Below are 27,048 nucleotides of genomic sequence, written 5' to 3' on the forward strand. Positions count from 1 at the left end.
ATTTAGCATGAAAGAAAATTGTAGTTCTCAAACCATTGAGCAGATTATACTACAAGAAAGCCTTAAAGTGAACACTGAATAAGCCTGGAGTGCACTGAGGTCAGTCATGTATGGGTCAGCTATCACCAACGTTTGTAAAAATGTGACAAAATATAAAGACTGGTTTGTGACCAATTCAAACAAAATGGTGCCAGTGTTGAAAGCAAGGAATACTGCCTGCCTAAAGAACAAGATAAACCCAAAGTTAGGATTAGGGCTTTCAAATTGGCAAAGAGTGCAGTGCAGAAGACAGCCAGTGCATAGTTGAATGTATTCACATAAATAACTTTCTTGGCCTTTATTTTATAACAGAAATTATGAATTGGAGGTGGCTGGTAGAATTTGGGGTATCTTAATTAAGTTTTGTCCAGCCATTATGAATGTATATTGTAACACTGCATCTAATTGTAAAGTAGAATATATTCATGTAATTGATTTATCAGTATGTTTGGGGGTAGGGATTAGTTGATGGCGCTAGGTATCAAGTGAGTATTGGCCAGCCATTGCACATTTATTTGTGAATACTGCTTGTATGTGTAAAGTGTAAATTGATTCATCATCACTTATTTGATTAGGGGAACTTTTGACTTAGGGGATAGGATTGTAAGGGTGTGTTTTCACCTTAGCAAACAAAAATTTATAAGTACTTATAAAATTACATTTCCGATTAATTCACTTAATTCATACAGAATTGTTGATAATAGTTCATTAAACTAATGGTTTTTAATTATGTAATGCAAGTCCACCTCAAAATAAAATGTTCCTTCACCTACATGTTTTTACATGTATCTTGATATTGTCTGAGAAAATAGTATTCATGTTCTATCCATGATATCAGGTTTATACTGTGTGGCCATGGCAATGAATTCAGCCTTGCACATTATGGGTCTTTTGTGAATGGGCTGACAGTATAATTGTCCAGACAAAGTAATGAGACTAAATCAGTGAAACTCAGATGGATTATTAAAGAATGTTGACACGGAAAATCATCATTATAATGAAAAATCTATGTTTAGGAAATGAGTGAGCAATGTTTGATAATTTCTAAGGAAGACAACCAATTGGTCCAAAATTTAATGAGTGTGTTAATCATCAGACAACAGTTGCAAATATTTTGACAAAATGGCTTTTCACTAACTATGAGTTTATCATTGTATATATAAAGTATATAAATAATGCTTCTTGCAATTCTTATAAAGGAAATTTATTGTCTCTTACTTAATATGGATTGTATTTTCATTCGTAGAAACGTCGTCGTAGTCGTCGTAAACTTGGTCAGAAATACTTAACAGAAATCCGCTCTTATCTGAGTGACAAACCAACCATCGCTCACTTGGTTGACAAGGACTTTGCCATTGACAACACAGTTGATGACAGTGAATTGGAGAAGTTGAAAATGAAAATTATAGAGGTGGCTTCACAGCAGCCATATTGGGGAGAGCAGATACCCACTCGGTGGTTTCTCCTGGAACAGCAACTGATGAAGCTTAGGGATACTGGAGTTAAGGTACACATTTAAATATTTGATTACCAACATTAATGCTGTCTCCATGATATCCTTGGACTACTAGTCCTTAATGGCTGATTTTGAGTTGTCATATTGTTCAGAACAACGTATCATTTTGGACCCATATACTTCGTATCCTTTCAGTCCAAAGTGGCTTGCAATTCTCCAAACATAAACCTTACTCGTGTTAATGTGTCCATAGCTTCAGCTTTTCCAATGCTGTTCAACTTGGCTATAACCAAGAACAACAACAAAATTCTTGCCAATTTATTCAGACAAGTGATAGCAATACTCTTGGGCTAGGTCAGTTTTAATGTGTCTGAATTGACAAGCATTTCTAGAAGTCAGTGTCCACCCTTGTACATGCATAAATTAAAATGTCCAACAAAATCTTTTGATAAATATTATCACTATTCAACCAGTAATTGATAATTTATTTTGAATTTATAGAATTTTTCTTATTGAGAAGAGTATTTTCCAAGTTTCCATTTAGTTATATGGTTTTTCTGAAATCTGTTTGACGTATAGTTTTTATAACATTAGGCAACTGCTCCAGTGGCCTAGTGGTTAGAGAGTCTGTCTCAATGCAGGAGGTCATGGCTTCGAACACTGACCAAGTCATACCAAAGACTTTTTAAAAATGGTACTAACAGTTGCCTCGCTAGGCGCTCAGCATTAAGATGTTAGTGTTAGGACTGGTCAGTCAGGTGTCAGGATAACATGACTACTAAATGTCTGTGGTCTGATGCCCCAGTGCTAGATATCACTATAAACTGCCACAATGCAAACATCATAGCGGTATGACTGAAAAATTGTTAAAGCTACATTAAAAATCCATATCACACAAACACACACACACAAATTTCACATAAGCCTATTAGCAGAATTCAGAAAAGCTGATTTTGATTAAAAATGATCCAGTTTTATTAAAGTCTCTATTAATAACAAATTTTAACGGAAATGTATGGAACTGGAATGATATCTTCATGTGTAAGCCAAAGGTAAAATGTTGTAATTTGTTATGGGGGATATTTCACACTAATATGATGGAAATAACATCTTCATAATGTTCCAACAGATTGATCTTCTAAATAGTACAGTCCATTGAGATTTTTTGCAGGCTAGGGGTATAGGTTAAAATGGTTGGAAAGTATTTAGTAGGAAAAACATAAATCCTTAGGGATACAAAATTTTTTAATTTATTATTTACTGTAGAGCAAGCAAATATATGTTTTCATGTGGTATTCAGTTCACTTGAGGCTGCTGGATTGTCTTCTGATGAATTATAAAAGGGTTCATACTTCACTCTATAATTCAGTGCCCTCTACATAAACCTTATATTCCACTGATATTTGATTCCTACATTTGCCTTATAAGAAATTAGTGGATTGAAGGCACTGAATTATTCAAGTGAGACACCTCGGACGGTTCTAGTTCTTCATGTATATCATTATACCATTGACTTCTCTATAAGTCACCACCTCCTTTGCTTCAAAGAAAGTTTTTAAAAAGATAATTTATTATATTAACTTGGCTTGTTAGTTGTTGGTCAAGGCGATTGGAATTTTGCCCATGCTAAATTCATAGACAAGAACTGCATTTATTTTTTCTTCTCTGCACTTCAGAACAGTTGCAAATGTATAAATGGGTAAAATAACTGCACACTCCATTTTCCTGATTTGAAGCATCAAAGCGTAACCGTCTGCTTCTCCCGACTGCTGGTTCTGTATGGAGAAAAATGCGTTGTCTGTTGTAGTAGCTTTTTACACTGTATGTATACTGATCAATTTTCTTGGTGAGAACATAATGTATTTGAAACATCAAAGGCAGTAAGCATACAAAAGCAGTTCTTGCTCACAGATTTTAAGCTGAGAATGTATTATTTGTTGATAAAGGTATCAACAGGTACCCGGGTACTTAGGTACCCGCCCATTCGTAATTACCTAGGTAATAATATTAGCTATAGGATACCTGTTTAGTCCATGTAAAAAAAACAACAAAAAACTAGTCGTGTCAGAAGCGAGTGAGACACAGAATAACGAGTATGGTTAAATGCTTATATCGTGTGACAATGATCCATCATAGACCTCCTCGTCTGATCTTGTATTTTTGACGTCTGCGACCATTTGGCTATGTATGTCAAACGGTCTCCTTATTTTCTGTTTATAGTAACTGTACATGATTCCAAGAAACAGACGGGTTTCTTGAATTTGAAATCATGTGCCACATATTAATTATAGTTTTATACACCCGTAAATAGCAGACCAGTCTAATATTAAAAAACAATGGCTCCAAATATTAAGTGAAACAGACTTTATTGCTGTGACCTGTGGATGTTATATTTGTAAAATATGTTAAACAAGAGGTATTTTGTTAAAGAAGATGTAGTATCAGTAGTGCTTTCCAAATTTTTAAAGACGAATTCGACAGTGATGAAATGCAGCATTCGGTATTTGTGGACTTGACTTAATGACCTTTCAGCAAAAGTTAAACATGCGTTGTAGACTAGCTAATGTGAATGTTATCGATACATAATTTATCATTTTGTTTTGTGTCTGTATTCTCATAATATTTGGACCAAGCTGATTTATGACAATGAGTTTTAACTGACTGCAGAGCCAGGTCAGTAAAAGCAATAAATGTACGTTTTTGATACAGGTTCCTTTATTTATGGCATGTAGTATATAGATTACTCTTTTACGCTCTGATTGCGCTTTTTGGACACATATATTAGCAATAATTATGCTTATACCTCTCAAAGGCAGTTCAGGTTCACATTTAATATAACTTCCCTTTGATCGGGAACCTGGGTAGCCATTCAGTACATTTACATGGCTGACATTTTCTAAAACTTTGACATGTTTATTCATTAAATAAATGAAATTTAAATTGAATGTGAGTCTTTTAGAATAATCAATTGTTGTTTTTTGCTAACTGAAAGAGACTTGAGGATTCATGCATTAAACAAAATGTTTCATAGAACTATTGCCATGTTTGTGTGTTACGTTCTATTTTAGGTCCAGTGTGTGTGTGTGTGTGTGTGTGTGTGTCTAGATAGATAGATAGATATAATGATGGAAGTAAATTCTAATTTGTTAGTTCCTGATCTATAACGTATCAAACATTTCCATTTGGATTTTATTTTGATGTCCTGAATTTTCACATTTCAGAATAATAATGATATAATTGTCTTGAGATAAAGGAAGCACATTGTTTTGTCTTCAAAGTTTACAGTGAGAATTTAAAGTATTTTATAATGATTCAATGGATGTGTGCATCATACTAAAATATGAGGATTTTTATTCATCAGTTACAATTTTCATGCAAATGTATAGTGGCAAAATTGCTCATTCGTTTGCTTCTGGGGGAGATTCACCCCCTTAGACACTCTGTCCACATTTTGGTATTGTGTTTTTTCCAACTTTTCCCATGAACTTTTTTACTGGTGTATATACTCAAAATTGCAATTATCTTCAACTGTATCATTGTGTTTTGAGATGCTTGTGTGTGTGTGTGTGACATTCTATAACAGATTCCTGATTCTGAAATTGTTCAAATTTGTAAACAGAAAAGCTCTTTCAGTATTTATTTTGTGTTTCACTTTAGTTTTGAATATTTTAGACTGTTTACTGTCTCTTGAACCACCACATAATTTACTTTTCATCAGTTGTTTAAGTATCCAGATGAGGGTTGCTTTGAAACTATACTTACACATTCATTCAAAGGTTTAGTTGGCCCTATATGAAAATGCTAATGGTTGGACATCCAGTATGGCCACCACAGCCGACATCTTGAAAATATTATCACTGTGGCTGAATCGATGTTTGTATTATCCTAGGGGGGTTTCACCAGAAGATTTCTTACCATTTCTTGCTGTCTGTATATGAAAAATCCGGGCATTTACTCATCCAAAATGGCCAGGTCAGTGGCCATATTGAAAATCTTGGTGTTACTTTTCCAAAATAGTAGTTAGGGTCATATCAGCCTAATAAGCCTAGTTGGTCTTGAATATAAATCATGTTTATGTAACAAGCAATATAGCCACCATAACAACCATTTTGAACATATTGTTAGTACTTCTACTATATGGAAAGTGATATCAACATGGAGTTTTCACAAGAAAACTTCATATGATATCATGTTGTTCCTACAGTGAAAATGTTGCTGCATTGACACCCATTGTGATCACCACATATGCCATCTAAAATTATATAATTGCAATTCCTTTTGAATCAGTAGTCCTATTAGCATAGGGTTTTAACTGAATGTCCTCTTGTGATGCCTTGTTGATCATAAAAGAAGTGATATTCATCTTACATCAATTATGGCCCTTAGAGCAGCCATCTTGAAAATTTGTTGCTACTCCTTTTCTTTTTAAGTGAGTTTTAGGGTATTGTAAATGGAAGGTGTTACTGGCATGAGGCTTCCAAAAGATGTCTTGTAATGATGTTTAGTTTGTCCTAAATGAAAATGGTGCATATCTTGCATCCAGTATGGCCATCACAGTTGCTTATTTGAAAATCTTGTTGCTCAAGAATATCAGTTAAAAAGAAGAAATGGTCTTATCTTGAATTCTGTAAATTCTCATACGGTAGACCTCGGTCCCTTTCAGGGATGTCTTGTTCAACAATTTCATTCACGGAAACATTTTTCAGATTTTTTGTGCTGTTCAATACTTCACAGACAAGCACCTTAGAGAAATTCCATACAGTTGTTACACTAATTGAACATTACAAGGATATGTTGTGATGCGATATCATTCCATGTCAGATTAACTATCATGACGTTCATCCTGCTAGACTGAGATTGTATTAAATATTTTAGTCTAATTTTGATAATTTGTGTGTGATTTTTATCCTTAATGTGCCACTCATATGCTTTAATGCAAACATTGTTTTGGGAATACTTTAATGAATTGCATAATTTTTAGTCATGTAGAGTGAATGGAGTACAGAAATTGTCACGCAGATTGTGTGGAATAAACATTTATTCATGCATATTACGTGGAGTATGGATATAGTCATGAAGATTGTGTGGAGTATGGATATATTCATGCATACTTGTAGTGTATGCACATAGTCATCAAAACTGATACTTCTCTTAAATCTACAGATTGACTAACAAAAATATTTGCAAAGTCTTTCTAAATATCTCTTTAAATATACCGTAGTTCGAATGTAGTTTTTACAGGAATTCTTTCTGGAGTCAGATTTTTCAGTATGTTGAATATGATTACAGGTGGCCGAATCTCAGGCTAGAAATACTTGATTCACTTTATTGTCACCACCATAAATTATGTTTACCTGACACTGTAATACAGTAGAATTGGCAAAATACGTCTCCATTGTAAAGATCACAACCTAATTGTTCTGAGTCTTTAGGAGCCCTTTTAAAAGAAAATGATCAAGTTGATCTTAACACTTGTACAACTTACAACGATGGTTATGATAAAGTAAATATTAATGAGGCCCATACAGATGAATGTGTCTGTCGTCATAAATAACATACCTTCACACAACCAAATGATTGATACTAAATTAGCCATTGCAGTCATTCACATGTCCTTAACACAAAATACTTGTCTCTGATCACTTTATATCCCTATAATTAATCAAATCAATCAAAATATATACTTTAAGTATTTCAATCAATCTATCTGATCACTCAGTAAACCTTTCTGAGTAATCAGACCAATCAATCTGATTATATCCTTCCAATGACTCCAATCAGTCCATGTGATCAACTTATATCCTTCCAGGTTCTTGAATCAATCCATTACATCAATTTATATCCCTCCAGGTACTTCATTCAATCCATTTGACTATTTTATATCCCTCCAGGTACTCCATTCTATCCAATGGACTATTGTTTATCCCTCGAGGAACTCCAGTTAATTCATTGGACTATTTTATATCCATCCATGAATTTCAATCAATCCATTTGATTATTTTATATCCCACCAGGTACTCCAATCAATCAGTCTGATCAATCTACATACCACCAAGCGCTCCAGTCGATTCAGCTGATCAAATTATATCCATCCTATTACACCAATATATCCATCTGATCAATTTGCATCCCTTCATGTGATTCAATCAGTCTGTCTGCTCAATATATCATGTCCTACAATCAAATCATGTCCGTCATGACAATCATTTCATTTAATCAATATATATATATATATATATATATATATATATATATATATATATATATATATGTGGTATAACCTGTTATGAGAGACTGCCCCTTCTGCCAACCAAAAGCAGTGTCTCAAGACAGGTGGTCTCTCATAAGAGGTGTGTGAAAATGGACTGGTTTTCAGGGTCAGTAGTTAGCATTGTTGAAAAATAAATAATACCCATACTCACTGTACATGTATCATATCTTTTATTCATAAATCTTGTTAAATATTGCATGCATTCCTCTCAAGATATCTTTATATAATAAAGATATACATCTATCAAACAACGAGAATAAAATTTATATTTCAACATCACATTAATATGTACAAAAAATGAACAGTTAGATATATATATCTTATTCTATACACTTATTCACTTGTTTTTTAAGAAATCCATTATACTTCTTTGTTGACATGTTTTACTCAGCTGTTTGGTCTGAACAGGTATCTCCATTTCTGAGCAAAGAAGCAACATTTTGGGATCACCATGTTGTAAATCATATTCTTTAATATCTTTTAAATGACAATGAGTCATCTGTTGGTGAAATTATGCCTCAGGCTATTTCACATTCTACAGTCATAGAAGATTTAAAAGAGATTAAAGAATATGCTTTACAACATGGTGATCCCAAAACCACTCAAATACTCGCTCATTCAGATCTCCGTAAACTGTCTGTCATGCCGTGGCATATTTCCTCTGTGCTTGTGCACCTCTCTGCCATTCGTTTCTACTGGACTCCTTGTCTTTGACTACATTTTGAACTTGTGTTTTATCGACGCTTAAGCTGACTGCTGTTTTGCGACCGATCTCCCCTTTTTCATTTCTTTCAATGACATTAATCCTTTCTTCCAGTGTTAAAATTTTTCTTTTTTTCAGCAGAGGTTCTGCCATTGTTATTAGTGTTGATGTTATAAAGACTATCGGTTTTGATCAGGTTTTGGAGAAATGTGGAATAAATATATATTATGTACCAATGAATGAAACCAAACGACATAATTAACTCATCAAGAAACAATACATTTATTCTGAGACGAAGTTTAAATCAACGGCGTTATAGTTCGATAAACAAAGGTTGCAACCATCTGCACCCAGGTAAACAGATTATGGCTTGGTGAAACACTAACAAAAGAAATAAAAAATAATTTTAAAAAATCCAGAAATGATTCTCACTTACTAGTATTAAAAACAATGAGCTCATTCACCCTCCAGGCTTTATGGGTTAACTGGAAAGACAAACGATGTACTCAAACCTACACTGAAGCCCTTTCAAATGATTTCTCACTGGGACATAAGGACTACCGGCGTTTTGCGAGTTTTCATAAAGATAAAGAAAAAATACAAACCTCTAAATTGACTGCATATATCCATCATTACTCCCTTTGATGTTACTCTTACTGGCTATTCTCATGACTTCGGCACTACAATGGCAGTTAGTGACATGTACTTTAGCGTGGTTTACTGCAGTTTACACTGGAGTTGTAAATTTCACAAAACTGGTACTGTAGCAAGACAAATTCTTTTTAAATACTTTATTAGAGCAATCTTTACTATTTATGCAGTCTTTGTTACAAAGGACTAAATGGTGGTTAGAGGTGTTTATCTCGATATATGGTGGTTCAACTATCGTGTTATTTAATGTGCACTTTGTTTGCATACTATATTTATCCCGAGCTCTAGTATTTACAAAGGATTAAGTTAAGGTCATTGGTGTCAATCTGTTTTGTTTGTTTGGTGATGCGGTCGTTCATAGCAGTGTCAAAATGCATATTTTGCCAAGAAGTCACAGTCACTGGTCGCGTTCAGCAGGTGGTCGTTCATAACAGAGCGTTTATTTAGTAAAATTGATCCGTGCATTACGATTGTGGTTGGAAATGACAGGTGGTCGCTCATAGCAGAGGTCGCTCATGACAGGTTTTACTGTATATATATATATATATATATATATATATATATATTTCACCTGAATATCATCCATAATGATGATGCGAAAGCGCTTGAAGGAATAAATCATGGATATTTTTCTGACCTTCTGTTTCATTAACTATATTTTCTATGCATTATCCACGACATTGACAGATTCACTTTTACACACACACACACACATATATATATATGAAAAATATATAGCAATATATAAGAATAATGAGGACTTTGTATAGCGCCTAATCTTTAGAAGCTCTAAGCGCTTTACAACATTTGACAGCACCTATAACATAAAAAATATATAATGATATGATTGCAAAGACAAACACCATGAAATTATAAAACAAAAAACATGCTGAAAGTATTTAAGGTAGGAAGCATTATTAGGTCTTTAAGTTTGTTATTGCAGTCGAAATAAGTGAGTTTTAAGAGCACTCTCGAATGGGATCAATGTGTCTTTGTGTCTAAGTTCAGTGGGCAATTCATCCCACATTGCTGGGCCCCGGTATGCAAAAGAATGTTGTCCATATGACTTTGTTTTCATAGTGGGAATAATGAGTATATAATTGTCAGAAGAGGAGCGAAAGTATCTTGCTAGTGTGTACACATGGGTGAGGTCGGATAGGTATGTTGGACTGGAGTCCATCAGTGAAATGTAGCATGGAGAACAAATTTTGTGTTTGATTCTGGATCGAATGGATAGCTAGTGTAGGGTACAGAGCAGTGGGGAGTTGTTCTCTGATCGTGGTACTCTAAGTATAATCCGAGCAGCTGTTTTTTGAACGTTTTTAAGTTTCTGGAGTAGATCTTGAGATGAACCAGACATAATTGAGTTACAATAGTCCAGTCTTGAAAGTACTAATAAACACACAAGTGTTTTAGTGGCATCAGCTGAAAGATATTTGTGAATGGAGCACCACCTCTATGTACTCCAGTTAATATGATCACTATATATCTCATCCCAAGTTCTCCAGTGAGTAAACCTGATCTTGAGCTCAGTTAGTTGCACCTTTTTTCTAATTAAAGCAACATGTTCTTCCATGTAAATGCATTAATGTATGACATTTCACATATTCACTGCCATTAGTTCCAAATTAATAAAAATTTATTTTGTATTTATAGCTTTTGAAAGAAAGAAATGAGATGATTCAAAATAATGTGCTTTCTGCTTCCAAACTTCATATTTTACGATTAAGAATTAAATGACCTATGAAAAGTTGGATGCTTTAAACTAGAATTGCAGATGCTATTACAGTTTGTAACAAATGTTGCACAGAGCATCGTGTATATCAGTCACAATCCCATGATTTATCATCATCATTATGATTATCTTTCACAAATTAGTTGGGCATATAATGTGTAGTTTGCTGATAAGGGGCGTGAAAGTAATGATAATTGAGCAAAATCTTCATTAGGCCATTTATCACTTTGCTTCTGTCAGCTGTATCTAGAACAAAACAAATTTCTTCTTCTTGGTATTTTATATTATGTTTTGCTGTTGATGCCTGCCTGATGTTTGACACTGTAGCCTGTAGGTGTACACAAGCTCTTCTTGATGAAATAATTATGTCTGACGCTGTAGATTGTATGATACAGTTGTTGTTGGATGTCTGATGTCTGACACTCTTGTCTGTAGCATACACATGCTGTTATTTATGTTATTTATGTATTTCTGATATCTGGCATTGTAGCCTGTAGCATACATGTGATGTTATTGATGGAGGTACCGATTGTAGCCTGTAGCATACACATTATTTTGTTGATGGATGTTTGATGCCTGACACTGTAACATGTAGCATACACGTGCTGTTATTGATGGATGTATGGCATTGTAGCCTGTAGCATACACATGCTTTTGTTGATGGATGTATGATGCCTGACACTGTAACATGTAGCATACATGTGCTGTTATTGATGGATGAATGGCATTGTAGCCTGTAGCATACACATGCTTTTGTTGATGGATGTTTGATGTCTGACACTGTAACATGTAGCATTCATGTGTTGTTGTTGATGGATGTATGACATTGTAGCCTGCAGCATACACATGCTTTTGTTGATGGATATTTTGATGTCTGAAACTGTACCTTGTAGCATACACATGCGGTTTCTGATGGATGTCTGATGCTATATTATCTAACACACACATGCTGCTGTTGATGTCGGACAATGTAGACTGTAGGATCCATGCAGTATACATTACATATAACTGAGATGATCAACCCAAACTATAAGTTTGTTTGGATATTGGCAAAGTCATATGTGTTGGATCTGGTATATGCATCCATTTGTTGACGAATGTTGGTTTACTAATCTGTGTAGCTTGTGACATATATGTCCAGCTGTTGATGGATACAGAATGGACAACTGAGCTGATTAAGCCTGGTTGTAAATTCCTCGAATACTGTCAGCATCATCAGTGTACCCTGTGGTATACACATGCAGTGGCTGATGGATGCAGGAAGTACAACACCTCACTTATGTGATCATGCCATGTAATAAGTTCACTTGGATACTGGCAAGGTCATTAATGTAACCTCCTGCATACACATTCATTTGCTGATGAGTGCAGAACTCATTACTGATGTGATCCAGCTAAACTGTAAGCTAAGTAACAAATAGGCAATGTTCAATGAAGATACCGACATATATCTGAGTATTGGTAAGGTCAAATTAAAATACCCGTATCTAACTGAATATTGGCAAGATCAAATTAGAATGCATATATCAATGTAAATATTGACAAGGTCAATTATCATCCATTATCTTGTTAATTGGTGGTTATATAATGTAATAACATTGTCACAAAATGACATTTGTAAAGCAGTTGAATATTTTATTCATAAATTATGCATACTAAACAAGTGCGTTGTCAACTTGCAATTGCAGGTGATTTCTCACAGCAATGTGGAAGAGTTAAACAAGGGAGGTGCTGTCCAAATAAAAGAAAGTGAAGAATTGGATCTGTTTCTTAAATATCTACATGAAACAGGAACAATCATCTACTTCAAGTAAGATTATAAGTCAGGTATCGGTATAATAATGGTATGTTTGCAGTAAATTTTCTTATTAGTAGTTTAAGCCATCATTTCCAAACAGGATGCAAAGTCACTGATACAGGTATTTTCTTCGCACTTTATTAAAATTGTGGAGCACATTTATGAAACCTAAACACTTGCCAAAGCTGTAAACAAGAACAAAATATTTTCACAAGTATTTATTCTAGTTCCCTTCATCAGTGCACATAAAGCTTTGGACTCAGAGTTCTGGATGCATGGGTTGAAAACCTAACCACGTCAGCTTAATTAATCTGCCTCAGTGTACCCATGGGAAAAATATTTAGCTTTAATTTCTTCAACATGATGCAGCCAATAAAAACTGCCATTAAAATGAAGAAAAACTTTGGCATATGAGTAGATAGTAATCTTTTTTTATCCATACTGAGAGAAAGAGGATTGGAATCAGTGAGATAAGCTAGCTCTTCCAAAATATTTAGACTTCAAAATATCAGAAGAAACAATAAGCAAGTCTTACTAAAATTTAGTAGTTTGCAATGAAAACTTGACTAAAAAACGAGATGATTTGCTTTAGGATGAAAATTAGGGCATCAGAAACTACTGTTGTCCTAGATACAGTAAAATCAAAGTTACCAAGCTCCAACACTCCATCAGTAGCTAATATATGAAGGGTACATAAGCATATGCTGCAGCATAGGTAAGCACAGGTTAGCGGGTTTTAGAGTGTGGTTAACAGTTGGGGTGAGGATGGGTGGCATGCTTGCAACATATTGTATACATGAGCATTCAGATCTCCTTGTCCTTCACAAACATTAATTTGATGGACTTTGATATGTATGGTTATGATGCTTGAATAAGTTAATGTCAATACCTGTGATCAATAATTGAGACCTTGAACACAGATCAAGCTACTATGCAGTACTCACAACTTTATATATAAATAGAATTAGAGTTGATCCCCTTTAAGCAAATACATTCAAATGAAAGCTTTATAATTATCATAGACTGCCAAAGCTCAACCCATCAATACTGGTTAAAGCTTTATAATTATCATAGACTCCCAAAGCTCAACCTATCAACACCAGTTAAGTTCTCAAGATCAGGACTTTAAATTTCACTTAATCAACCTGAAATTTCAAACAAAAGCAGCATCATTATGAAGGTTGCAGACTTTAGATACCATTCTAATGAGGGTCACTCACATTGCATCCCATTCAAATCAGGTTTGTACAAAGAGGGTTGTATACTTTATATCCCATTCTAATGAGGGCTGCACACTTTGTATCCCAATCTAATGAGGGTTCCACATTTTATGTCCCATCCTAATGAGGTTTACACATTTTATGTCCCATCCTAATGAGGGCTGCACACTTTATATCCCATTCTAATGAGGGCTGCACACTTTATATTATATCTGTATGATTAACTGGCAGGTGGAGGTGTTTTCAGAGTATAAGTCTTCAAACTGTTGAAGTCATTTTAGTCAAGCTTTGCACACATATCATCATATATGGTAATTGCTACTATAAACCCCAACAAAAAAATTAAATGATTTTTTTTTTAATCTGCTGATCAGAACCAACCTTGAATGAAAACACCTTAGGAATGAAAAAAGCAACCAAAAATACCAAAAACAAATGACATCTTCTCCCAAAATAATGAATACAGTGCTCCAACCGTTGAGTGAAAACATGTTCACTGATGCAAAGAAAGAAACACTGATACCTTTCAACAACTGCTGAAAAACTCCTGTGCAGAAATGGACAATATCTGACAAAAAGCATCCTGGCATGGATACCTTCTATTTATGAAATACATCATTATAATAAATAGACAATCTTGTAACAATTTCTTGCTGAATGTCATTGAATTTAATTTGACCATACTTGATAAAAAACATACATTAATTACCTATTTTTCTTTTAAAAGCAGATAAGTATTTTTTGATGAGGTCTGTTATGAATTGCAGAATTTTTGCTAAATTATCCCTCTTGCATAAAAAAGAAAAATATAGTGTTCTCATATATGAGTCATAAATTGCAATGAAAAAGATATAAATTAGCAAAATAAAACTTCTAAGGGAATTGAACAATCCCTAGTAATCAAGCTGAAAAATAATGCATCACATAACAAGTGTATGAAAATGTAACAACAAATTAAGTTAAACCTAACCATACTTGTTCATTCTGTATCAATCTTTAATTCTTATTAGAATAAATAGAAGCTATACATATTCAAATAAGTACAAAATTAACAATGTTTAAAGGATTTTCTTAAATTTGTGCCCTGACTATGTTGTTTCACTCATACCTAAGATGGTTATTAATCACACATGATCCAGGAACATCGGCTACCTGATTAAGGCCGATGAAAGTTTGGGACTTACAATAACAATGTTACAAGCAGAAGTCCCTTGTCTTACCCACTGATCTACTGCTGCTCCCTTTGAAGGGATCGCAGTGGTTTCCACAGTTACTCAATTATAAGTGTCTGAACTGGGCCCAAGGGTGGGGAACTGGATGGATCATGGATCCATGGTAACTGCAAAGATTAGCTCTGCTTGTAATATAATGTAGTTGTTTAGTTTTAAAAGTTTGATTAAGACAAGTCTACAACTCAGGCCCTAATCACCACGAACCGGAATACAAAATATGATGTGGGTACATATATGTTATGGGTGTGGCTAATAACATTGTCGAAGTGTATGAGTTGAGAACTTCTCTCCAGGGACAGGAATAGATCAAAATATAACGTAGATATATACACTTTAAGGGCGTGACTATGAATAGTGTCAAAGTGTTTAAATTATCACCAGGGGCAGGAAGAGCTCTGGAATATAATGTAGGTGTATATTCTTTAAAGTTAATAAATCAAGTCACCTGGTTGCATACATTGTCTCTTTTATGCAGCGAAAGTAATCATATATATATATATATATATATATATATATATATACATTAATGATGACGACAATAATAGACAATGTAGCAGCATTGTGTTCCAATCTTTCCATTCTTCCTGCACTGTTTCATTACATTTGTGAATTTCCATTCACAGCTGGACATATGTCACACAAAATAAGTGTCACTGTGAATGCAGAAGATATTGGTTCTGCACAGAAACTTTAGTTCTCCATGTTAGTTACCAGACTTTCAGACTGACTTTGACTTGGCATAAGGAAGAAACCTATAATAATTGACGTTGATGGCAAATGGTGGTTCAGAAGGTCAAGTATCAAATGTCTTCACAAAAGATGCAGTTAGTTATGAACATATAGAAGAATATTAAATTCTAGGAATGCAAATGTTATCTGCATATGACAGAAAATATGCTTTTGAATGGCATTTAGTTTAATAAATGATGATACAGAGTAATAAGAGAGGCCATGAATTGAAATTTGTATTTACTCAGATCATAATGTTGTTAAAGCATGTAAAGTTTTGAATAATTTATTCTGATTTATGTATCAGAAAGAGAACTTAAATAAATGCATTTAATTGATCCACAGTGAACATAATGTATGTAGGTAGGTAGGTAGGTGGGCAGGTAGGAAGGAAGATTGGTCGGTAGGTAGGTAGGTATAAGTATTAATTGTTATTTTCTTTTTGGAAAATTGAAGTCAGAAACAGAAGGGTAAAACAAAGATCAGCTCATTTGACTTAGTGGTGACTTAAGCATGAAAGTTAGGTTATATCACATGAAAGAGTCATTTCTTAATTCCATATCATATGACATGGTAATAATTTGTTGTATACAATAGAAAAGATATCATATGACATGCTGCTAATTTGTTGTATACAATAGAAAAGAGTCATTCCTTAATTCCAAATCATATGACATGCTGCAAATTTGTTGTATACAATAAGAAAGAGTCGTTCCTTAATTCCAAATCATATGACATGCTGCTAATTTGTTGTATACAATATAGAAAAGGGTCATTCCTTAATTCCAAATCCTGTGAAATACTGCTGTTTTTAACTAACAGAATAGTCATTACTTAATTCCTAATCAAGTGAATTATAACTTGTATATAGAGAAGAATCATTACTTAATTCCACATCATATGAAATACTATTTTTCAGCATTGAAGTATTGAGAGACAACATTGTGTTGGATCCAAAGTGGTTGATTGATGCCCTGAAACTCCTCATCAATGCTCATCCTAACCTACCAGAAAGCCATGCTGAAAATAGCCCTCAGTCAAACAGCCCAGCTGACATTGCCATCACACAGAAATGGTCTGACTTCAAGGACAAAGGAATTCTTACCCCAGAGCTTGTTGGTTTGTCCATTTGTTACTGTTTGTGGTCTCTTTTAAAACTATGTGTCTCATTGTTATCTCCTCACCAATGAAACTGTGAGAGGGATATGTCATTATGTTTCATTTATTTGTTCATTCTCAGTGTTACAAATTATATTTCACATATATTCATTTAACTTGTATGTGCAAGTCAGCCATACTAAAAGGTATACAAAATTAACGATGTGATAGTTTGGTTCGAGCGGTATCACTTAATGTCTCCCTGGCCTCATTTCAGAATACTTAAATTAAAATAGATTTAAAGACCACATCACAAATAGGTAATTTTCAACAGATGACTAGGGTAAGGAGCTTGTCACATAAGAAATATATCACTGAATAAAATAGATTTAAAGACCACATCACAAATAGGTAATTTTCAACAGATGACTTGGGTAAGGAGTTTGTCACGTAAGCAATATATCACTGAATAAAATTGATTTAAAGACCACATCACAAATAGGTAATTTTCAACAGTGACTAGGGTAAGGAGCTTGTCAAGTAAGAAATATATCACTGCAGGTTTAACGAGGAAATGGTTACTAGAGCATACCGAATCTGCCAACAAATTTTAAAGAGTGAGTTGGCAACATAAACGTTTTCCTTCATGATACAGCCCTAGAAGTGCAGACAGTAGTCTCTGAGGTATTTCAAATCCTATGCATATTATTGATAAAGCTAAATATCTTAAATGTGCATGAGCCTATATCATATTTATTCATTTCATCGTGGTTGAGGTCTGATACAAATATTAGTAAATAAATATTCTGTTTTACTAGCATATATATTACATACCAGTGAATGTGTTAAGAAATTTTAAACATCTTTGACATGTATGCAATATAAGTGTCATTACTTACTGAATGAAATTAAGGAATACACTATATGGAGTTCACTTAACCATCTCTGGAGATTAGATTAATTATTTCATAAATGTTATTGCATTAACATGTTGACTGACTGCATCATCTTGCATAACAACACTTGGAGATCATTTCTGCAAAGAAGAAGTGGAATTCATCTCTGAACCCATGATTGCATTTAGCAGCATTAACAAAGATGCACTTGTCTGTATTACAGTTCTTGGGCAAAGACAAGAATGATAATTTCAGACATTATTCAATGTTGTAATTAGTATAGTTTTACATGATTCTAATGCCACACCACAAGAAGGCACATTTGTCAGAAATGTAAATATTTCCCAAATATATATTATCTATGATCGTACCAGTAATAATGAGCATTTGGTTGGAAGAGTGTGTGTGTGTGTGTGTTGCACCTGATCAGGTTTGGCTTGTCAAACATTAATACTATTTGATTACATTATTATTATAAAAATTATAATGGACTCTCAATATTACCAATGTGGGAAAATAACTGAAACTGACCAACAAATCCAAGATGAAATCTCAAAGAGAACCACACTACTCAGGAAATACAAATGCATGTGTGTGGTCCCAGAAGATATTTGCAGAGTTGCAGCAGCCACTGTTGTTTTGATTGTAGTATAAATCATCACTGTGTCAACTAATAAGAGTAAACCAATGCAGGAACAACATCAGTAATAGCCAGTGTGACTGACGGCAGTGGTAAAGGCATCTCATTATGGATGCTTTCATAAAAACCTGTCTATTTAGGTCTTACAACAGTACAAAGAAGTTTCATTACAATTAGCAAACTGTGGTTGATGTTTATTGCCAATAAAATAATTAACATGATGGAGATTAAGGCTGTTGACAGAAATGGAAAACACAATCAGCTCTGAGCGCAGGTACAGAAGTGGGCATAGTAAATTTACAGCCAGTAATAATCAGGTAAATGTTTGCCAGTGTTTGTGCATTTGAGGATACATTTGTGACTATTCACATTCCAGTCTGAAAGGTGTGTATTCAGGTTATAATAGCGGCTGAGTTGACTACTGTTGTAGGTCAGAGTTTTGACTCATTTTTTTTTGAAGATGTATTGCTGTATTCCTTCCCAATGAGTTTCCATTGTTGGAGGGCTCAAGTGACTGAATAAAATCCATGATGCGCCTGTGGAAAATTCATATAATTTTATCAAACTTGGATTTTTACTTGCCACATTTTCAAAAAATAATGTCTTATCACAAAATTAAGGTTTGCCTTAGCCCAGAGTAAATTATAAAATCAAAATCTTAACACAGAACTAGTGTGGGCCACATTAACTGGAAATATCTCCGTGTGGTAGACAAACACAATCATCTTCGTGTGGCCAGACAAAAGAGCACCTTGGTGACAATAATTCTATCGAAATTAGAGGTGACTAAACTGGAAACAATCAGTAAAATATTTCCATTCTTCACAGTGATTTAGGCATTGTTAGCAGCTGGGGCTCCTACTTTTGCATAAATAGTTACGTTAAGAGTTGTCATTTTAACATCTGGGCTGGCCCTCAGAAAAGCGATTGGCAGCATTTTGAGAGGAGCTTTTCTATTACCTGGAACAACTAACCTCAGATAGATGTCTTGTTTATGCTGTATTATTTTCAATAGACCACAACATTAATCAGTCTCGATTTACTCATCAAACATCAGTCGAACATGTCCAATTTGTCTTTATGCTGGATGAATTTGGAGCTAAAGGTTCTCAAGGAATGATTCATTTGCAACTTGGTATTTGGCATTATTCATCAGGAATCAACAGGACCGTGAATTCATTTGGTTGCGTACATGATAATGCCTCAACATCTTTTGTATTTTGACTCTTACAGGCTTGCACCACTATTTTAAGTTGTTGATTACTTAACCCTAGGCAATGGGTTGCATTGACTGTTTCATACAAATCCAATGATACAAGCTCAGTTGGACAAGTCATTATGTGATGATCTTTATGAAGCATTGCATGCACTTGATCATTCACCAGCTGCTCTTGCCCTTGTTGATTTGGCATTGTTACTTAGAATCTACACTTAATATCATACAAAATGACTGTTATAATATGTATGGTTATTACACAGCCTGACATGGTGTTGATATAGATCTGAAGATATTGGACCAGGTTTAACACCTGCACTGTTGCTGATGTCGACAGAGGAGAGCTGCAAATGTTTTAGGTACACCAACTGGAATTGTTGCTGGAACTGTATCAGTAGTAACCAACAGGTGTGATTGGCAGTGCTGTAAAATCATATTGTCATGGCTTGTTTGCAAATATGTGGGTTTTTTCAGAATTTCTGGCAGCAGCACAAAGACGTTTGAGTACAGTTGTGCTCGGTGTTTATTGAGGATAAAATATTTAACATGGTTTAGTTTGAGAATGTGTTGGCAGATATCGAAAACCACCAGCAACTCCAAACACAAAAAATGGGGGATAGTGGATTTGCAGGCAGTAAAAATGCATAAATGTTTATCAGTGCAAAAGTGGATAGATTTGTAATCGTATTTGTCATACCACAGTCTTAAATACATGTATACCAGTAGTGTTACAACAGAGGTTTTTGTCATTACTGATCTTGGTCAAAATCTTCCATCCTATCTGGGTCTCCTTTTGCATGGGTGCCTGTTGTTAACAATATCACGTAAGCATGTGCTTATGATATAAGGAAAATGTCATGGGGAATGGGTTCAGTAGTAGGCCATAACTTTGATCAGTAACAAAAAAAACACATGGAGTTATATGTCTCTGTTTTAAATCAATGTATTCTTAAAAATATCTCACACCCTATTTATTATTATTATTTCTCAGATGGATCTACAATTAGTTTTGTTTGTTTTAACACAGATGCCATCTGGACAAAGGAGAAACATCCAGAACTACATGCCAACAAACATCACATCTTGCGGATAATGGAACAGTTTAACATTATTGCCAAGCCGAGGTCATTTAGTGAGATTGGGGAGAAGGTCAGTTGATATCAATGTTCCAGTTTTCTTCTTTTGTTTTATTTGCACAATATCCATGTTGTTAGAACCTTAAATTTTAAATATGGAAAGACATATTCAAATGAAAACATTGCATGTGTATGAATAAACATTCTAAATAGTAGCTTTAAAATATGAAATGGCTGAAAAGTGGTTAGCATGTAAACAAATGTTAAATGCATAAATTACATGAAAATATATTATTTCAGTATATCCAGAGCCTGGGTGTTTGTAACTATTGAACCTCTGCTGCCCTGTATTTTATCTTCCAAAACTACTAATAGATGCATTTACCGTAATCTCTTTACAAAGCTCACCATTTCCAAAGTTCTGCTTCTAGTGTGGTAGAGGCCTATATATGATTTGCAATCCATCTGTCTGAACTATTTCTTTTTTATCTTTATTTTTTTAATCCATTTTTTCTATTCATCTGCTATTCCTTGTCATTGTACTGCCATACATCCATGCTTTTGTGCATCTGTCATTGTTCCACACCATACAACCTTACATCCAAAGATTATATTCTGTGATACAGTTAGCCTGTGTTGCAAGTTTGCCTATGGGCAAACCATACATTTATGTGTATAAGTGTAATACACGTAATTTGAAAATAAGCCATCATTATCTTATTGTTCTGCTTAGGTGACATTGGCAGCAATTTTATGAAATCTATTACTTCATATAAAGAATTACAGCTAATATCGTTCCATTTTATGTTTCATCTTGTATGACTTCAGGTTTACTTTTGTTTGCAAAAGATTAAATTGTTTTGAAATTTGTATATTTACATATTATGAACTCAAATGGTATGTGACACTGCGTAACCAATATTGTACCGATGTGAAATTTAATGCTAGACATGGAAAATCACACACACACAGTATCCCCTAAAAGTGGGAAATATTTTAACTCCGCCACCTTAGGCCAGTCAATGTATGATTTCCAGGAACATTTTGCCAATATAACTGCACCCCATTTGCCACCATGGCGACATAAACAGTATCTGCTGATGTACACCACTAGATTTTAATATGGACTATGTTACTCTAGGATCATTCATTAGGTTTGGACCTGAATTCACTACTAGTGAACCATGGCATCATGGAAACTCACAAACACTTCACTCTGTGACGTTTGCTCCTAGTAATTGGCTAATTATTTCTGGCTAAGGATATTTCCATTGCGCAGAATTCCAATAATCACACAACTAGTCACACAAATCTAAGAATTCCTTAAACTGGGGCGCTATAACCAAATATGCATACTCCAACTTTATTACAATATATATATATATATATATATATATATATATATATATATATATATATATATATAATATTGGTAGATATTTAATATAGCTTGGAAAATGCAACACATTTTAATGAAGAAGCTGTTACTTTGACCTATTTTCTTGTTTAATCGACTAAAGTGTTTGACTCATATGAATCTCATGTCTTATTGCATTTGCCATGATGTACACAACGTGTTACTGAGAAGAATGTTTGTGTCTAATAATAGGAATTTTTATATATTGTATATGTGGTCTTTTGGACTTTGTAATGTCAGCAAACATATATAAAGAAATAACACTATCTGATTATGAGAGTATATTAAGTAGTTATCCCCCTTCATAAGTTTGATAGCATCTAATTAGTGATTCAGAGAGTAGATTAAAGCAGTTGTCCCTTTTCATGAAATTTTTAACTTCTAAATAGTATTCAAAAGAGGGTTTTGTTAAATACTTTCTGAAATATTCTGTGCATTGTTATTCTTGTAGTCAATAAAGGAACATTATTATTTGACAGTTTATTTAACTTTTCAATTACATAAACAAAAGATAGAGAAAGCTAACCTGAAGTTCTCATCCTTACACTAAGGACTTCTTCAGCAGACTGATGAGATCTCTACTGACTGTCAACATCGCTCGATGGAATGGTGAGAGATGTTAACAGATTGTTCCTGTCCTTGTTCATTGTCATTTTGTGTGCACAGATGTAAATCAATTCTTTAAACCCCAGCTCTAACCATGCTTATTCTCGATCTAGGATTTATACAGAGTTCCAGTTTATAGTATGGCCACGGGCAAACATTGTGGATATGTCGTGATACCTCATGCCAGCTTATTCTTTCTGTATTCCCAATATAGTCGTGATGGCACTGACTTTCACCCTCTTATTTTTCACTTAATATAATAGATAGGTCCACAAATATCTCTCTTATCAGACTTATCCTGACCGCTCCGTTGCCTAGTGGTTAGAGCGTCCGCCTTGGAAGCAGGAGGTTGTGGGTTCGAACACCGGCCGAGTCATACCAAAGACTTACAAAAATGGTACTAACAGCTGCCTCGCTAGATGCTCAGCATTAAGAGGTTAGTGTTAGGACTGATCGGCCTGGTGTCAGGATAATGTGACTGGGTGGGACATCATGCTACATGTCTGCAGCATGATGCCCCAGTGCTAGACATTACTATAAACTACCACACTGCAGTTATTGTAGCAATATGACTGAAAAATTGTTAAAGCTATGTTAAAAATCCTAATCACACACACAGACTTATCCTTATGGTAAACTAACATCTGTCTTAGGGCTTGGTATGGTCTGAAACGTACATTAATTTTGTGTTATTGGAACATGTGCTTCAGGAATTTAGAAGTCCCTTTCACGTATGGTAGGACAGTATTGCCTTTCGAAACTATTATTCCAGTTGGTCTTCTTTCCATGGAAATGTCATTTAGAATATTGTTACTTTGTCCTATTTTTTGACCTCTTGAGGGCAGCATTGACATGGTCTAGTTTTTGTTTTAAATCTGTTGGATCAGATATGGCAACTTTGGCACTGTGATGTAATGTTCTGGCCACCCCAAGTTTCTTGTCTAATGTACTGGTCAGTTTGTGTAGGTTTACAATAAAACGCAATTTTTATCGTGCCACCGTAGTTTCTCACAGTGTTTGTGTCGAGCAATGTTGACAGTCAGTAGAGATCACATCAGTCTACTGATGACGAGAACTAAAAGTTAGCTTTCACCATTGTTTTGCATATGGAATTGAAAAGTTACATACATTATTGAATATGAATATTGCTATACAGTTACACATTCACCAAAGCATGATTATCAATATAAATCAATAGATTTTCATCCCATCGGTTGTGTGTACCTTAACCCTACAGTCAGTCTGTACTGTATAATGAAAAATACATGTTCCTGGATATTCTGTTATTGATGCTGTTTAATATTATTGGCACCGATGTTTAGTCATTAATAGAATATGTAAAGATGACTGTCACAATCAATCAAATGATAAAAATAATAGCATGGATGGAGACAAAACTGAATGTCAGCAGGTACAATAAACCTCTCACCAGTGATAAATAAATGACAGAACAACACTGACATTAAATGATTGAAATGTCTAAAATCATTATCAGATTTCAGGTTTCAGTGAATTCTTCTGATACATCACTCCGTGGAATTAGACCAAATTTGACAAAAAGCAGTCTGGCATACAGAATCTTATAATTTATAACAATGATGCTGATCATTCTTAACAATGCTGGACACAGTCCATTGTTGTAGATGTGTTTGTATATATCTATGATCTTTTATGTTAAAAATACTTATTCTTCTTCTGGCAGTTTGAAAACTATTACAAGATAGTAAACACCATTACGGATCACTGCCATCTCACCTCTGTCTGCGTGGGTTTGAGTCCTTGGTTCGACCTATGTGGGTATGTGAGAAAGCTTGCCAGTAGCTTCTCAAGGGTCGGTGGTTCTTTCCGGGGATTTCCTGGGTTCTTCCTCCACCATTAATACTGGCCGCCATGTATAGCCTATCTTGTGCTGAAAAATGGCGTTAAACCCTACAACAACAATAAAAAGCAGTCTGGCATGCAGAATCATATAATTTATGTCAGTGATGCTGATCATTCTTAACAATGCTGGACACAGTCCATTGTTGTAAATGTGTTCATATATATCTATGATCTTTTGTGTTAAAAATGCTTATTCTTCTTCTGGCAGTTTGAAAACTATTACAAGATAGTAAACACCATTACGGATCACTGCCATCTCTTTTTTTTTTTTTTTTTTTTTTTTTTTTTTATTAACCCCGTAATAGGTTGACCACTGGGTCGGGGAACCATCCCAGGATCACCTTACAATCAAACATTTCTGGTTATCAGATAATCTAGGGATAATAAATATAATCTACAGAGAAAGTAAAAAAGAAAAACACACACACACACACACGCATATACACATGCATATGGCACAAAATCTAGGTGACATGGCTTTTGTGATATTACAGTATTTTGTTCCTGTTTACCCTCAAGTCAGAGACAAGTTAAATGTTCATTGTTGAGGTCCATTTTTGAAGAAATTGGTCCTCTTTTTTATTTACCTTGGCAGTGTAATTTTCAATGTTCTTATGCATTGCAACTATTTGCTTAAAAGCAAAAATAGAAGGATTTTTCATATTGAATCTGCAAGTATAAATATAATATTTTGCCAAAATAAGCAGAAAATTACCCAAACTGTCCAGTTGTTCACTTCCTAAAAATGTTTCTTTTTTGGACAGATGTACAATATTTGGGCAAAAAGGTGCAAAAACTTCAATAAAACGGTACCAAAACTGTGAAGTAATACTGCAGTCATAAAAGAGATGCTCAATACTTTCAGTTTCACTCTTACAGAAAGTACATTTGTTGTCATCAAATATGTTAATTCTTTTAAGAAAATCATTAGTAGCGATTATTCTATGGATTAATTTAAAGTTAAAAGAGATCAACTTGGTATCCTTGGTACAGCATTTTGCCCGGCTATATATATCAGACCACTCCTCACTACTTATATTTTTATTTAATACTTGCATCCAAGTTTCTTGCTTCGCAGTGTGATGCCTTTTAGCTTCCTGTAAAAGATCTTTGTAAATAAACTTGAGTGAATCTTGTTTTCGCAAGTTCGTTATTTTATCCTCCTGCTTATCAAAATTATTATGTACTAGGTGGTTTTTTATGGCATCTTTCCATGCTTTAGGAATTCTGGATATTAAGGAGAAGTATTTCAAGAAATCATCGCTTCCAGTTTTTTGTTTTATTATCTCAAAAGGTATTAAATTACCGTGAACATCTACTAGATCGTTCAGAATTTCAAAACCAGCTTCTGTCCAGGATTTGTATTGATAGATCATTTTAGGGGGGACAAAATTTAAAATACTCATGGATAGATACTCGTTAGGATTTTGCGGTTCTTCTTTCCATTTAGATACTGCCAAAATTACATCTCTCCAAAAACTGTTTTTAATGAACTTACAAAATTCTTCTAATTTCCTTCTCCCTAAATTCCAAATATCCTTTTTATTTCTGAGTATAGTTGTATTGACTAAGTTCTGCCACGTTCCATTTTCCTTTTCCAGCAATCTTTTAACCCATCTTATCTTAATATACCTAATGAATGAAAATATGTGTATCATATTTAGTCCTCCCTCGTTTTCTGGGGAAACTAGTATATCACGTTTTATTCTCTCTACTTTTCCACCCCATACAAATTTAAATAACATGCGATTTAGTTCTGCTTCAACTTTTGCTGATGGGTTAGGAAGTGCTGAAAAAAGATGTATGAATATGGGCAGAACAAGAGTCTTTACAACAATTACTTTACCAACTATTGATAGATGTCTTTGACTCCAGCTTGCCAGTATTCGTTTTGCCTTTGTTAGTTTCTTCATATAATTGATTTCCACCATCTGTTGTAAATCTGGAGAAAATTCTATGCCAAGGAGTGTAAAGTTAGAAGAGGACCAAATTAGGCCCATTTCGGGACATATTCTTTCATTAGAAAATTTCCTGTTTCCAATCCAAATAGCTTTTGTTTTTGTTATGTTACATTTAAGTCCCGATAATAGAGAAAAACCTTGCAAGATATTCATAGTTGCTTCAAGAGAAAAACTAGATCCATCAAGAAGAATAAAAGCGTCATCGGCATACTGACCCAATTTATATTCACTGGCGTCAAAGATTACTCCCCGTACATCCACGTTTTGCTTTAAAGTTATAGCTAAAATCTCAACTCCAATGATAAACAAATAAGGTGCAAGGGGATCTCCTTGACGACATCCTCTTTCAAGTCTGAAAAAAGATGACATATGTCCATTATTTATAACACAACTATTAGAGTCATTACAAAACAGTTTAAACCA

At 34.3% G+C, this 27,048-nt stretch overlaps 1 protein-coding gene across 1 annotated transcript in view; it reads left to right on the plus strand.

The window, feature by feature from the left end:
- LOC149787040 (uncharacterized) overlaps positions 1 to 27,048 on the plus strand; it is a 101,146-nt gene that overhangs the window by 53,094 nt on the left and 21,004 nt on the right. The window contains exons 10-13 of the mRNA XM_089976024.1: positions 1,286 to 1,546; positions 12,544 to 12,665; positions 16,754 to 16,953; positions 20,712 to 20,833. Of these exons, the coding sequence (XP_089832150.1) occupies positions 1,286 to 1,546; positions 12,544 to 12,665; positions 16,754 to 16,953; positions 20,712 to 20,833 (705 nt within the window). The remainder of the gene's footprint in view (positions 1 to 1,285; positions 1,547 to 12,543; positions 12,666 to 16,753; positions 16,954 to 20,711; positions 20,834 to 27,048) is intronic.

Source organism: Sinohyriopsis cumingii, chromosome 12, assembly GCF_028554795.1.
Source record: "Sinohyriopsis cumingii isolate HCF-2022 chromosome 12, ASM2855479v2, whole genome shotgun sequence".
Taxonomy (NCBI): domain Eukaryota; kingdom Metazoa; phylum Mollusca; class Bivalvia; order Unionida; family Unionidae; genus Sinohyriopsis; species Sinohyriopsis cumingii.